Source organism: Saccostrea echinata, unplaced genomic scaffold (assembly GCF_033153115.1).
Source record: "Saccostrea echinata isolate AGI-Se365-2 ecotype Australia unplaced genomic scaffold, CSIRO_AGI_Sech_v1 ptg000054l, whole genome shotgun sequence".
Lineage (NCBI taxonomy): Eukaryota > Metazoa > Mollusca > Bivalvia > Ostreida > Ostreidae > Saccostrea > Saccostrea echinata.
Window position 1 is genome coordinate 27,176,843 of NW_026889803.1, and position 15,707 is coordinate 27,192,549.

The 15,707-nt window shown below is 32.2% G+C and overlaps 2 protein-coding genes across 2 annotated transcripts; one reads left to right on the forward strand and one right to left on the reverse strand.

Annotated features, from left to right (window-relative positions):
- Positions 1 to 4,555: 4,555 nt before the first annotated feature.
- LOC133205896 (intraflagellar transport protein 20 homolog) lies at positions 4,556 to 9,073 on the reverse strand. Its single transcript, XM_061341788.1, has 4 exons — positions 8,920 to 9,073; positions 8,581 to 8,666; positions 6,353 to 6,456; positions 4,556 to 4,709 (listed from the first exon to the last, which is right to left on the reverse strand). Exons 1-4 carry the CDS (start codon positions 9,044 to 9,046, stop codon positions 4,628 to 4,630), a joined length of 399 nt encoding a protein of 132 aa, XP_061197772.1. The 5' UTR covers positions 9,047 to 9,073; the 3' UTR covers positions 4,556 to 4,627.
- A 272-nt stretch (positions 9,074 to 9,345) lies between these two features.
- LOC133205706 (BTB/POZ domain-containing adapter for CUL3-mediated RhoA degradation protein 3-like) lies at positions 9,346 to 13,227 on the forward strand. Its single transcript, XM_061341567.1, has 5 exons — positions 9,346 to 9,653; positions 10,550 to 10,809; positions 11,141 to 11,193; positions 11,437 to 11,635; positions 12,368 to 13,227. The coding sequence occupies exons 1-5, from the start codon at positions 9,485 to 9,487 to the stop codon at positions 12,551 to 12,553; spliced, it is 867 nt and encodes a 288-aa protein (XP_061197551.1). The 5' UTR covers positions 9,346 to 9,484; the 3' UTR covers positions 12,554 to 13,227.
- The last annotated feature ends 2,480 nt before the right edge of the window (positions 13,228 to 15,707 follow it).

A 15,707-nucleotide genomic window follows, 5' to 3' on the forward strand; every position in this document is an offset into this window, starting at 1 on the left:
GTACTTAATTAGCATAAATCTATCTGTCTCATTCTTTGTGCTGTCTTGAATTTGATCCAAACAAAGAACCATGTTCAGTAAATGCTACTTTTGGCCCTTTTTTTAATATCATTTATTCTTTCTTCTCTACTGCTTTTATTCATTTGTTAAGAAATTCAGTTATAAAGAATTAACAAGTAGTTATTTATATATATATATATATATATATATATATATATATATATATATATATATATATATATATATATATATATATATATATATATATATTGACATTATATTCTATGTGAATATTCACCTCCTTTAAATTGTATTTTTGAGGGGGAAAAAATTACTTCATTTTTCACACTTGTCCTTTCTTGCCTATAAAGAATAATCTATGAAAGACAAGTCATCGGTAGGTAAATGACCTAAAGGAAAATTAAACTACTAAAATCATGTTTGGACTAAGTGCAAGGACAGACACACACATATACACACCCTTACACACATACATTACAACTTCATTACTTTATAAAAACGCCTGTTTTTTATGATTTGTCATATTTTTCAAACATTTTTTTTTTAAATGCAATGTATACACATTACATGATTGAGGGGTGAAATGTAGCTCTTGCTATATTCATGTATTATATAAATTTTCCCCAAAAATACAGAATAATATTCATCAATATCTACAAATAATATCCATTTTTTTCTTCTAACATTTATTTAGATTTAGAAGAATTAGTCTATACTCTTATATAATTTTATCAGCTTTACATTTTGTTAGGTAGCTATTATTTTATGAACCTATTTAACATTTAAGCTATGATAAACATAACAAAAGGGTATAGTGCAATAAAGATTGGTTAATATGATATTCTTATAGAAAGTGTAAGTAGAACTGTTTATTTTCAATGTACAGGAGGTTATGTTCACATTAATCTATGAAAATATTCTATGGATTTTTTGTTCACCTGAGCTGAAAGTTCAAGTAAGCCTTTCTGATCACATTTTGTCCAACATCCGTCTACTTCTATCAGTAAACTTCTTAATATTTTTGGCTTAGTCTCTAGAACCACTGGGCCAATTTCAACCAAACTTGCCACAAAGCATCTTTGGGTGAATGGGATTCAATTTTGTTCAAGTGGAAGGCCATCTTTTAAGGAATTGATGAAAATATGGTGTTATCTTTTAAAAATCTTCTCGAGAACCACTGGGCCAGAAAAGATGAAACCTAAGAGAGCTTCCTGACATAGTGTAGATTCAAGTTTTTTCAAATAATTGCACCTGGGTGAAAGGTGGGGCCACAATAAGGGATCAAAGTTTTACCTGGAAATTATAGGAACAGTCATTTATAAATCTTCTGCTGAAGAAAAGCAGGGTCATGATGAGTAACATTCAAATAAAGCATCCTGATGAGGTAGTGTATATTCATGTTTATTCAAATCATGGCCCCTGAGGTAGGGTGGGTTACAATAGGAGAAAAAAGTTTTACATGGTAATGCATGTATACAGAAAAAATTGAATCTTTTGAAAAACAACAGTCAGAATAAGTTATATTAATATAAGAGCATCCTTAGGTAGTGCATATTTTTGACTTCATGACCATTTGAGTTTGACCTACTTTTGAAAAAATAACCTTGGTCATAACTTTTGAACGGTTGGTGCTAGGGCTTTCCTATTTCACCTGTGTATTCCCTGTGACAAGACCTTTCTTTTGGTACCAATAACTGTTAATATCATGACCTTGACCTTGGCATTTCACCTATCATTTAAAAAATCTTTAACCTTAGCAGGAACTTCTAAATGGTTAGTGCAAGGACTTTCACACTTTATATTTGTATTGTGACAAGACTTATCTTTGGGTACCAACAGTTCTTACCTCTTGACTACTTTTGAAAAACTTTAACCTTGGCCATGAATTGCCATATGGGGACATCAGTGTTTTACAAACACATCTTGTTTTATTCAAATTGTGGACCCTTGGGTTAGGGTGAGTCTAAATGGGAGATCATAATTAACATAATGCTAATCTTCTACAGAACAGCAAGGCCATATTAGTCATATTGATATTAAAGCAGCCTGATGGTATGTGGATTCAAGCTGGTCAAATAACCCCTTGTGGCTAGCTAAGAGCTACAATGTGGAGTCATTGGAATTAATAAAGAAAAAAATCTTCCTCTGAAGAACAGCAGTGCCAAGGTGACTCAGGTGAGCTTTGTGGCCCATGGACCTCTTGTTTTCTTAAATACATTTATCTAAAAAGGGTATTGGGTATAATACAATGCATTTACTGAGTAACAAGATTCCAATTACATGTAGATGTACAGAGTTTCTTGAAATGTTCAAAATGTTATTATTATAAAAACAAATTTAAAAACTATAGTCAAGATGATAAGCATTGAAGAATATGGAATTGGTTCACAGAGATACATTATTACATGTAAATGCATTAAGGAAATTACCGTTTCATACTGTAATCAGGAATGTTGGAAATGTTTTTTTTTTAGAAAATGTAGACTTTCCAAGTCATTTTCATTACACTGAATAAATAGTGAAACATTTTGTCACGTTGTTTGTTCACAAAACATGTCATGGTGCATGTACACTAATGTGACATGGTATGAAAGGGAATCATCTCTTTAATTACATAAAGTTTTTAGAATATACATGTATTTTGGGAATGGGAATTTTGAATTGATACTTAGCATACCGGATTAGTGATTTTTTTTTTTGTACAACTTTGTAAAAATGTAGAAATACATGTAGTTGTAAAACATATACACCATTCCTCCAATCTGTATTTAAATTGTATTGACCTTTGACCCAGTGATCATATTTCTAGGATCAAGTTGGAAATCCAGCCATTGAAATCTGATGACTGAGATGCACTGAGTTTTTAATATATTGATTTTATATTTAATCTGTGAATTAACTTTGGACTTCACACACCAGCTAACGACATGCATTCTTTTGGTACAAAGAGCCTTTAAGTTAATAGGAGTTAGCGACAGATCATGGACAATCTGGTAAAATTTGTTACATTACTAGGAAAACGCATTCTCTTTTTATTAGTCCAGAAAATTCATCTTCTTTCAACATTAAAATCTAGATGTGTACTGTTATTCAATTGGTACTGAGCCAGGTAAATGCATGACCTAAAGATGAATGATCTCTTATAATAGGATATAACAGATCACCAACACTTCGTGAGAATGCAGCAGTGTATTTATTTTGTTGACCGGTTTCGACCAGAGATGGTCGTCATCAGAACAATCAAGCATGTAAATTTATCTATTGAAGTAAAATATGCGGATGACGTTGCTATAAACAAAATAAAATGTAGACTGTTTTGTACATATATGCGGACATGCTTAACAACGGTATTTTATACAAGATGTAATCCGTTTACGTTGTCTCTAAGGCTTTTTCTGACTTAAGATTTAGTAAGTAAATTAAATAATTGTTTTTATGATTAATAAAATAGTCCATAAAATCTGTGGATCGTTATTCTTCTGTTTTGTCATCCTTGTAGCAGTTCAGGCTGTTTCAGTATAAACGCGCGACGTTACAATGACGTCTACAAGGATGACAAAACAGAAGAATAACGATCCACAGATTTTATGGACTATTTTATTAATCATAAAAACAATTATTTAATTTACTTACTAAATCTTAAGTCAGAAAAAGCCTTAGAGACAACGTAAACGGATTACATCTTGTATAAAATACCGTTGTTAAGCATGTCCGCATATGTACAAAACAGTCCACATTTTATTTTGTTTTTAGCAACGTCATCCGCATATTTTACTTCAATAGATAAATTTACATGCTTGATTGTTCTGATGACGACCGTCTCTGGTCGAAACCGGTCAACAAAATAAATATACTGCTGCATTCTCACGAAGTGTTGGTGATCTGTTTTATATCTTTAAGCTTACAACTTTAGGTACAGACCCTATTGAATACCTTTCGGTATCCACACGCGAGAATCTTCCACTATTTTAACTTCAAGGTGTTGGTCTCCAGTTTTTCTTTGTTTTGTATCTTATAATAGGAGTCGAAGCTAACTGAAGTTTTATGTCCGTGGCATTCTGAGGGCAGAGGTTTCCATTAGTTCATAATCATCAAATTGACATCTGTAGGCAACACTTTATATGCCCATGTTCTATAAAGGGTACAATAAAAAATTCTTTTTGATAATCCCTTATATTGCATTGTGCATATCAGCACTTGCTATCTGGCCCCAGGATCATGAAGCATCTTAAGTTTAAGTCATAATCTTCAGAGTATAATGAAATTATTTAGAAGAACAAGTCTAAAATGAAACTGCCATTTAACCTTGCATATTAAACTGCTGTTGTCTGGAAATTAAGAAATTTGGTTCACAAGTAATACATGTACATATATATATATATATATATATATATTTTTTACAGATGATTGAAATCTCAAGTCCAAGTCAAGATCCTGGGGCCTGGTCATTTATTCTTGATGCTCTTATTTATCATTATGCAGCCATAATAAATTTCACCTTTGACACATAAATCTTCAGTATACCAAATTAAAATATATATACATGTATTTTATTAACATATTCTAAGACACATACAATAATACAAACATGGACAGACTCTGTAAATCACTTTTGTAATATGAACTGTTCTATGAATTCATTTTGTTCATTTTCTTCTTTCTGTAAAGCATCATACTGTATTCGTAATCTGAAAATATATAAAAAAAAAAAGTTCTTTTTAGTACCGGTAGTTTCATTACTATTATGCAAGCAATTATCACACTCCAGATTGTTTGTCTTGGGGTCGGACACTCCCTGAGTAAGGCTTGTAAAATACCACAACCAACAACAGTGTCATACACAGGTATTTTAACACTGCCAACAAAATTGTGACAAAGTTTTCTGTGGTCAAACAGTGTCAATATTTCATAAGACAACTGTTTCCACAACTGTGATCCCATCCTAGCCGCAGGAGTGTGCACTTCAACAAATCAAAATCTACACAGTTTAGGAATGCATATATTTACTTGACTAATCTTAGCCTTCTTGTTCTCAAGGAGGAGAAGAATTCTTAAAACTCCCAGAATACTCTTTCTGAAGTGTTAAACCCTATTATTTCCTAGCTATAGAAGTGTAGCCCTCTGGGACTGAAAATTTGGACAGACAAACTTCAGTCCCTCATTGTTGCCCCCAGGAGTCATGACCTGACTCAAACAAACTGTTATCTGCATTTCATTTATCAAATATATTCTGGTTATTCTGAAGAAAGTTTCAAGAATTTTTCTATTCATTCCTCTGCAAAATTGTAAATCCTTAATTCGGCTAAACCCTAGCTCTGTGGGTTATTACTTGCATTTAAAATAAAATGATTGAATGTTAAATAAACAAGTTTCATACAGGTTTTGTCTTTTCTACATTAGTTTCTTAGAGTGATATGGTCCATAACTTTGCTTATTCTTGATGATCTTACTTAAAAATCTGGTTCAAATTTGCTTTAATTACCCAAGAAAATTATTTCGACAAATGTTTCAATATATGTGCATTACAAAAGCATGTTGTTAAGCAGAATTTCAAAAGTATTTAGTATCAAAAGATCTAGAACTTCCACACATGATTCAGTTTCAAAGAATAGGTAAAACTTGCTAGATGACCATATTTGTGTCATGTAAAACCTGTTTTCAATCTTGAATGAATATATCGGTATTTTAACTTAGATACCAAAAAAAAAAAAATTATCTCTAACACAATGGATTTGCATGTTTGAAGTCCAAACCACTTTTTCTTCATGCATTTTAACCTCAATATTTCATATCTCCCTGATATCACAAAGTTTTTTTCTTGGCCACATCGAGTTTGAGATGATGAGGTTTGACCGTATTTCTGTGACTGGCATTGTTCTCTTTCCTTATATGACAAAGGTTTATGAAACAGCCTTAAGAAGTCACCAAGGTGATTTTAATTAACCTAACTTCCCCTTTTTAGATTTTAATTTTTTGAAATTTTCAGAACCACAGTAACTTTGGATAAGAACAAAAAAATTCATCTGTCTATGAAGCATTTATGCTAAGTTATGAACTATATCATTTTAAGCATGTTGACAAAAAGATTTTCAAATAAAGTGTCTATTTTCACTATTTCTCAGTTAAATTCCCTTTAAACTTATATTCCCTTTACCCAAGAATGTTTTATATCAATTAATTTTGCTGCATTGGTGTAGAACTTTAGAAGATGAGGAAAATGTGAAAGTTTTTGCTTATACCTATATAATTGAAAAAGACAAATGAGCACTTACAAAAAAGATCAGAAAGGTTCATTTGGGGCTCTGACTCGGAACATAAATGAGTGACATACCTCTCTAACTGCATTTTCTTTTCAGTTATAAGTGCTTGTAATTGTTGTTGTTGTGCTTCTCGTTGCTTCGCAATAGACTTGAGTAAATTTCTGGATCCAAGAGCCTATATAAAAATTTACTTTGGATTAAATACAATGTATATAAGTAGATTCATATAACTATTCTACATGTACTGATTAATATTTTGTACTATTTACATGTACATTCATATACCATTATATTTCTTTGCAAGCCTCTTTTTTTTTTTTAAATATAATTTTACTGTTGACTCATTAATAACATAAAAAAAACATTCATGCATAATTCTGAGTTGTTAAAAGTTTTATTTTAAGACTGTCAAAAATTTTGATAGACAAGTAAAGTTCAAGAATTCCTCCTTCCAAACAAAGGTCAGTCTAGATACTTTTTGATTTTATACAAGTTCAAATTACTCGGTCATCTCAGGGCTCAACATTAAGGCATGGCCGACCGACTCAAGACAAGTAAAAGTTTGGTATGGTCCAGTTTATTTTGCATCAATGTAGCCCAACTGGTTGTGTAAAAAACTCTTTAAGTTCAAATGAAGCAAAACTATTATTTAACGATTTCTAGACAGTTGATCAATCATGTTTTCTTGTTTTGATGATGTGAAGGTTTCACTTTAACTTTTTGATTCCATTGAAAAATAAAATAATTTTGAAAAGATTCATTTTGGAAAACTACTTGTTTTATAGTTCTATAATACATGTAGTTTAATGACTGCAAGAATAATTTTTTACTATATTATTAGTATGCATATCAATATTTTGATCATCTTACCGCCTTTCATTTTACCATAAAGGCTTTACTCTACTGAGAATTTTCCTTCCTGCTGGATCAATTTCTTGATGTGCAGTATATGTTTTAATTAAAGTAGGTCTAGAACTAAATTGAGTTGAGATACGATACATCTCCCTTTATGATATTTTTCTTGAATTCAATAAAAAAAATTATTTGGCAATATATTTTTTTTGCACCCCCCCCCCCCCAAAAAAAAAACATTGATTGGTTTACATTGACGAAGTTGTTCTTTGACTATGGTTTTGTTCATGTCATTAGTTTAGTAAAGTCATTCAATAATCCACAGAAATTAGGTCTGATCTAATGAAGTTGAGGTCAGGCCTACAAAATTTTCAGGTCTACAAGTCTGACTTTAAAAGTTAATGTTGAACCCTGCATCTGGTCTGAGAATCCAAGAAATTCATTGCTCCAAGCATTTTGTTTTTATTGGTCTTGCTGACAGTTGTGGACATTCCACAAAACTCTGATGATCCTTCAAAATGTATCTTTGGCCAATTTGTAAATCTTAATTAATATATCAATTAGTTATTACAATACTTTTTTCATACTATGAGCTAGGAGTATTACTTTATACCCAGCATACCCTCTGTTACTAATAATTGTTACAAGAGATATCTATAGGCGACCAAGATTAAGGTCTTGCAGTGGGCAAAAAGGAAGAAAATGGCTGAGTCTTCTCATAAAAATATATATCAAGGCCTTTGAAAAAAACTTTCACTCTTTATACTCCCTTATCATGCTTATGGAAATGCAACTGTCAGACATATGATGATGTGATATCACATTCAACTTGATATGCCTCAGGCCAAAAAAAATTAATCAATAGTTTCTCAGGCACCGCTGCATCAGGTCAAACACTGCCGCATTGATCAATTTTATTGACATATTGAAAAGGGAAATAACTCAATTTTCTATTTTTTCAAGTTGAAAAAGAAAATTGAGTTCTTCCCCTTTTCATATATGCTAATAGATAGACGTTTTTATTAGTTTCTTGTTAATACAGTACTTTATGAATTAACTTTGTTTGGAATAACATTATTTAAAGTTGAATGCATATTATAATTAATGAGAGAACAAAAAAAGTAAGAATCAGTTGATATCATCATTTTGTTAAACGACTAACATGAAAAAAGGTATAACACCTGCTTCCAAAAAAAAGAAAAAAGAAAAAAAGAACCTGCCTGCCGCATTGAATTTTGAAATTTTTGGCCTGAGAAACTATTAATTAATTTTTTATGGCCTCATCCTTCCAATGTTACATGCATTATAGAGAGGTGGATCTCAGTTTAAAATGTATATAGGTTGTTTATGAGTATTCACTTCAATAAATAATCTTTGTTTGTCCGAATGGTCACTTCAAAATATTAATCAATACAGTACAATAAATATGAGTCAACAATGCTTTTACCTTCATCTTCTCTTTTTCAACTTCCTTGGAAACATTGTCAACTACTTCAATGAATGATCCCACTATCTTTTGAAAATCCCCTATTTCTGAAAATGGAGATAACTAAATTGTTATAATGGCATGTAACACACTACATCGTCTAAACCCAATTCATTTAAGCTTTGTTTCTTTAATGAATATTTCGAGCACATCGCCGATACACACACAAGTCATATAGTCCCCCCAGTCACTTCTCTGTTTATTTCTTTTTATTATGAGTTTGGCATAAAGTTTATTTACATTTTCAATGTCTTTTATGATATACTGCATTTGAGAAAAAATGTTTGTAAATATACTAACTATCAACAAATTCTTTGCATTCTTCTTTCAGTTCTACTGTTTGTTGGGCTACGTCTGGTTCCAAAACTCTTATTTTGTTTAATTCATCAAAATGAAGGCCTGCTCTTGCAAGTGCTTCGTCTGCCATCTTTCAACAAAAAGGAATGTCAAGGGAAAATCAGTGTCATTTGTAAGCATGCTTCAAATATCACCCAATTTCCCATTATAAATCACATTGAAGATTATGATTATTTCTAATTAGTTTCGGATTTAAGCCTTTTTTTAATTGAAGAAAATAAATCTTCAATTTTGGTCAATTTCCATGCATAAAGATATATACTGTCTATAATTTAGTTGTATTATTGATAATATTTTGGTTTTAAGCATTCAAAGACTCTTCCAATAAAATTTACGAAACTAAATATTACGCCCAAGTATGACGTCAAACAATCTAATTATAAATATTGTTAAAAATAGATTTGTACATATTTGAGTTCGTATATATACGATTTTCATGTAGATATAAAGATTTTTCAGAGGGGCAATATATTCCGTTTTGGACCAGCCCTCATTGCAATTCTCTTAGATGATGTCTGGCGAAACCAAAACAGTGATAAAAGGAAACTCCTCCAAATATGTAAAACTAAATGTTGGAGGGTCCCTTCATTACACCACAATTGGGACGTTAACCAAACAAGATACGATGTTGAGGGCTATGTTTAGTGGTAGAATGGAGGTCTTAACAGATTCTGAAGGTAGGGTTACCATGCTTAAATCTCAACAGTGGCTGATCCATACGTGATCATTTAGGCCTTATATATAGATCTGAATATTTTACCTGCTTTGGCATTGCATAAACTCCTGTTCATTGTTTTGAGAAAGAAGATAATTTGACATGGAGACCCAGATTAAGTCAGCTGCAGTACTAAGTTATCTCGTAACTTGATGACTGCCACATTCATAACTTTTACCTGTTCCTGATACTATTCGTGTTCCTAGCATCAAATGTATTTTATAGAAAAGGAGAAATGTGGTCAGATTTAATAATCTGGTGTAATGGTTTAGGCTATGGATATCTTCCTGGGTAGTTCAGTTGGTAGAGCTCCTGATTAGTGATGCAGGGGTCCGGGGTTCAACTCCAGCCATACATCTCCTCCTTTCCTATTAATAATTTGGTGCTATTGACCACCCCTGGACTTCCAGCAGAAAGTTCTACGAGGAGCAAATAAGAACTTGCATTGTGTTTTGGTAGGAAGGAGGAATGAAATGGTTTGGGCTGTGGATATTGGCCTGGGTAGCTCAGTTGGTAGAGCACCTGACTAGTGATGCAGGCATCCCAAGTTCAATTCCTGGTCCATACATTTCCTCCTTTTCTCTAATTCTGTTGCACTTGGTTCCATTAGGTAGATGCCTAACTCTTAAGAAAAATTAACTGATTAGCTTACCATACCAGGGGCTGTGGGTTCAAACCATGCTTCACATGTTGCAAGTACATGTTAATGTATTGTCTATGTATGTCTAAGTTTCGCTAATAGTATTACTTGATTTCTACATTTTGTATTGAAAAGACTGTAAAGTGTTTCAGAATTGTTTAAATCATGTTTCCACATTTAATTGGGATTTATGCACAAAGACTTGTGTTCATTTACAGGTTGGATCTTGATAGACAGGAATGGTAGACAATTTGGACAGATTCTAAACTTTCTTCGAGATGGCTCAATACCTCTTCCAGAGACAAGACGAGAACTGCAGGAACTTCTACAAGAGGCTAAGTATTACTTGGTGCAGGACCTGGTCAATCTTGTGGAGGCAGCCCTGAAGAATCTTGACAAAGGAGTAGAACCAGTGTGTAAAGTCCCTCTGATTACGTCAAGTCGAGAGGAGCAGCACCTCATATCATCTACACAGACGGTATTTACATATCTGTACAGCTGATTTAATGTTTAACAAAACATTTCCTGATTCTTCAGCAGTGTATAGAAAGTCAGCATAATATTCAAATTAGAAATATATAGCTGTGTTAAAAATCTTCTATATCATACACTAGTCAATATTTTAAAAAAAAAGTTTAAAAATGTGAACATTTTTATTAAACAAAGATTTTCATCATGCTCCTATGCCTGTTTAAATCTTATGAAAATCAGCTCTTGCATTGTTTCAATCCAATTACAGTATTGATGAGATGTCCAATTTTGTTCAGCTTTCATAACCTACATTAATTTTTCGATGTTTTTCTCTTCAGCCTGTGGTAAAGTTGATCTGCAATCGTCACAACAACAAGTATTCTTACACAAGGTAATGGTAGTATATACAAATTTATTGCAGTTATATTTTCTGAAGAGGGTAATTTTTATTAATAAGCATTTTAGCATTTTTCTAAGTAAGCCTTGATTTCATTAAAATGTAAAACATTATACCAGTAATTGGTATGTGAAATTTAAAGCAATTGACCCAAAATTGAAATTTCCACATGTATGTAATAGGGTCTTCATTACTGTACTGAAAAGTTTTGTAATTATTTTTTTTTTTTAATTTTAGCAACTCCGATGACAATTTATTGAAAAATCTGGAGTTATTTGACAAGTTGTCTCTGAGGTTCAACAGAAGAGTCCTCTTCATTAAAGATGTGATTGGAAGCAATGAGATTTGCTGTTGGTCATTTTTTGGGCATGGATCCAAGATTTCAGAGGTGTGCTGCACATCCATTGTTTATGGAACAGATAAGAAACACACAAAGGTAAGGTCATAAAGGTGCAATATTTGTTTTCTTATTGTAAAGATAGCTGCTCTTCATTTTGTTATAATACTGTTAATACTTGTATCTCTTTTTAAGAACATATTAATGTAAGTTGGAATATGGATGGGTGGGGGGTGGGAGGTGGGAGTCTGGGCATTATTGACAATAAAAAAAGGTATATGATACATGTATCACCTGTTGTGTTGGCTGTAATTTACGTATAAATTGGAATTAGTTTTAATACATGTACATACTTCATACATACCTGTACTTTTTAGTTCTTTTGATGGCGATTACACATACTTAGAAAAAAGGGGGAGAGGGGGGCTTTAAAAAGACCCAACTAAAAATTATAACTTTCTTGGCATTCATCTGTTGAATCATATTTAGATTTCCCAACTTTATAAGTTATATACACACTTTGGTTCATATGTCAAAAAGCACAAAGGTGACACCACAGTGATATTAATGCGTAAAAAAATAAATACATAAAAGAAGTGGTAAATAAATGTCAAATGATTAAATAATTAAATGATTCTGCACCTCAGGAATCATAAAGCAAACAGGCGTAGATACAAATACGTGTATTTACAATGTATTAATGCACTGTGAACATTTTTAAAAATAGGCATTAAATCCTTAAATAACATTTGCATAAATGGTTTCAGAAATTTATAAATTTTAATATTTTTAGATTTTAATACTTTTATAAATCTTTTATTTGTGAAATAGGTTGAGTTTCCAGAGGCCCGAATATTTGAAGAAACTTTGAATGTTTTGTTGTACGAAAACCGCACAGGACCTGATGATGATTTAATGCAGGCTACCAGGAAAGGAACTGTGACAGGTCATGGTTACCATAGCGACGATGATGCCGATGAAAAATTAGACAGGGAAGTCCGTATGAGGCGAAAATGAGGTTGATGCTTATTTCAAAGTCAAATAAAGTAAAAAAATCCAGTCAAAGTCAGCAGTCTGTTTTATCAAGAGTGTTTTAAACCCAAAAATAATAATAAAAAAAACACATGCAGTTGCGAAAGCTTTTCACGCAAGATGTTTTATATTTATCCTCTTAAGCTTTATGTGGAAATCGCTTACTGTCTGTGAAGAACATCCTATGAAAATAAATAAAAGGCACACCATTTTTTTTTATTGTACATGTGTTTAGTGCAATTGAAATGAAGACATCTTTAACAATGTTTAAAGACATTTTTGTGAATATCTTGTGCATGTAGCCAGCTGTTGCCAAGATATGTAACATATATAAATAAAATGAAATTCCAGAAATTACAGGATTGTATACAATTACTTTCATCTTGGCTTACAAGATATGACTGAAAATAGTATTTCTTGTAGCAGGATTGCAATATTATTTTCATTGTTTGTTGTCAATAGTACTCCAATAGGTTATTATAAATGAACCAAAGTTCTATATACATTTTATTATTTAGACTCACTGATTGTTTTTTTTTTTTTTTTTGGGGAAAGATCTGTTAATTAGTAAGTGTTCATTGTGATGTATATTTGGTCTCAGAGATGGCCATGCTGCTTATGTTTGCTCCATGTTGGAGAATAAAATGGTTTAAAAAATATTCTGACTTCAACTTGTATATAAGATTAATCAAACTTATTTAGAAGGCACTTGGGATGCAACGGTCACCTGACAGCCATGCAGTGACTTTTTAGCTCTTCTGAGCCAAAGTTATAAGTTATAAGTAGGTCACCATGACCAACTCTCAGGTACTAATTGGCTTAGAATCATCTTGGGTTCTCAGAGTGTGAATTGGAATTTCAAGGGTTTATCTAAGTATACAGGATACTTAGATGCTTCAAATAGAAGTGATAGGTTGTACAGTTTATCAGAAGAGCGATACAAGGCCCTTGGGCCTCTTGTTAATTCCTCTCCTCAACCCATCTCCCCCACCACTCATTTATTCATCTAAGATACCCCTTATTTATTTCCCTTTCACATTTTTATGTGACCTCAAGGACCCTGATTTGAATTTGATTCTACACTAAAATACATGTATTCCTGAAGCATAGCTGAGTGAAATAGTTGCTGTCCAGGTGGACAATAAACTTGGAATTGTCCGAATAGTCAGGAAATAGGTGTTTCATTATACCAAAGCAGACTTATCTTATCAGACTTTGTAATTTTTGTCATGATCCGGATAAAACAGAATTTCCCAGATGAAACAAGAGGGAAATCGAAAATATCGACGACTATTTCATCATGTTCAAGTAGTCCATTTCATGGTAGAGGCTATTTTTAAAAAGAGCAAGTTTATTATTTTTTAATATCGAAAAAAAATACACAGAGGTATAAGAAATTATTTTATTCATTATACATTTATTCCTATTTAAAACCTTGATCCCCTACTGAGGCCCCACCCTAACCCCGAAGGACCATGATTATACACTCCCGAGATGCTTGCATCTATTGTCATGAGTTGAAAAAGATTGAATTTACACAGTGTCAATCGGAAAACCTTCATACATTGTTCATCTTTTCTGGTCCAGTGATCATTGTGAAGATTTTTTTAACAACCATTCTATTTTTGTCTTTTCTTGATTATCTCGCCTTTCAAAAGGGTTTGGCACTTCATTTGAACAAACTTGAATCCCTTTAACCCAAGGATGGTTTATTTCAAGTTTGGTCCAGTGTTTTCTTTATTGAGAAGAAATTATACCAAAAAATGGTGAGAAGTTGAGAGACAGACAAACTTCGATCAGAAAAGCTCACTTAAGCATTTGGTTTAAGTGAGCTGAAAAGTTAGCAGACAGACGGACGGACGATGGAAAACTTTGAGGAGAAGAGCCCACTTGAGCTTAGATGAGCTAACAAACTTATTGAATAATTATTTTTTGAAATACGTACTCATAACTACAACGGCGTGTGCCAACGATTGAGTAACGCGGTTACTACATCTTCCAAAAATTAATAATTTAATGCTTATATTTACGTTTTTTGAACGTCCTGTATTACCCACAATCTTTAATTATAATTTTATTAAATATTAAATGCGAGAAGTTTTATAATTATTTATACACACTACAGACGCAAACAGATATCAGTATGTCACCTGAAAAGGATAAAAATTCCATGATTTATCTACAAATAGTGAACCAGATCCAAACAGAAAGGCGGATTAAGACGTAGAGTCCCCTCCCCTCTCCCAGTTTCAATGGTAGCAGGGGACTATACTAAATTCGAAATTAATTCAAGTTTATATTACATTAAGGTATCCGATCCATATTAGGACCAAATTTTCTAAATTAAATATCCATCATATACAAAATAGTCTGATATTTATTCAGAGCATTTTCAGAGTAGAAAAGGGTTTACCAAAAGAAATTTTCAAAAAATGTAATTACCTAAGCTGAAACTAATGAAAATTGCATTGGAGTCAATGGGGACAAGCAAATGTTTAAAATAAAAATTTAAATATTAAGAATATCAACAAATGATGTGGCGGAAAGATGCATTTAATCATTAGCAATAGAAAAAAAGATTGAAAACTATTTTTTACCAGATAGATTTTTTTGAAATGATTTTTATTGATTAAAGCAAAGGGGGATAACTCTTCAAGGACAGGATGAAGTTACAAATTAGGGCACGCTCCGCTCTTACATACTGGTACTAAAACATGAAAATTATGTCTAAATATACTGAGTATTCAGCCCATACCTATCTGTTATGCATTTAATTTCATCGAATCTGAGGCTACAATGTATAATGGGTAAGATACCTTAATTTTAAATTTGTAAATGACCACCTGTTTGGACTAAGGTAAGGACAGATAGCCACAGTAAGGTTAGCCTAATATGCAAACACATTTTTAATTAACTTTGTTTTAAAAAATCACTTATTGTATACACACCTTTCGAGAAGATGGCTTACTATGTTCACAATTGGAATAAGTTTTACAAAGGAAAACATATTTTTTGGGCTTTAACTATTTTGTAATAATGGGAATCTGACCTAAAAGTCATGAAAATTTGTAAACATGTACAACTGGGCTTAAATCCTATATGCTCACGTATTTTCAATTCTTTTTTAATCGTTGACACC

Coding starts and splice junctions, on each gene's coding strand:
- LOC133205706 (XM_061341567.1), top strand. CDS start 9,485: ATGATGTCTGGCGAAACCAAAACAGTGATAAAAGGAAACTCCTCCAAA. Junction 9,654..10,549: donor GGTCTTAACAGATTCTGAAG/GTAGGGTTACCA, acceptor GTTCATTTACAG/GTTGGATCTTGATAGACAGG. Junction 10,810..11,140: donor TCATATCATCTACACAGACG/GTATTTACATAT, acceptor TTTTCTCTTCAG/CCTGTGGTAAAGTTGATCTG.
- LOC133205896 (XM_061341788.1), bottom strand. CDS start 9,046: ATGGCAGACGAAGCACTTGCAAGAGCAGGCCTTCATTTTGATGAATTA. Junction 8,667..8,919: donor ATGCAAAGAATTTGTTGATA/GTTAGTATATTT, acceptor CTCCATTTTCAG/AAATAGGGGATTTTCAAAAG. Junction 4,710..6,352: donor AAGAAAATGCAGTTAGAGAG/GTATGTCACTCA, acceptor ATATATTTTCAG/ATTACGAATACAGTATGATG.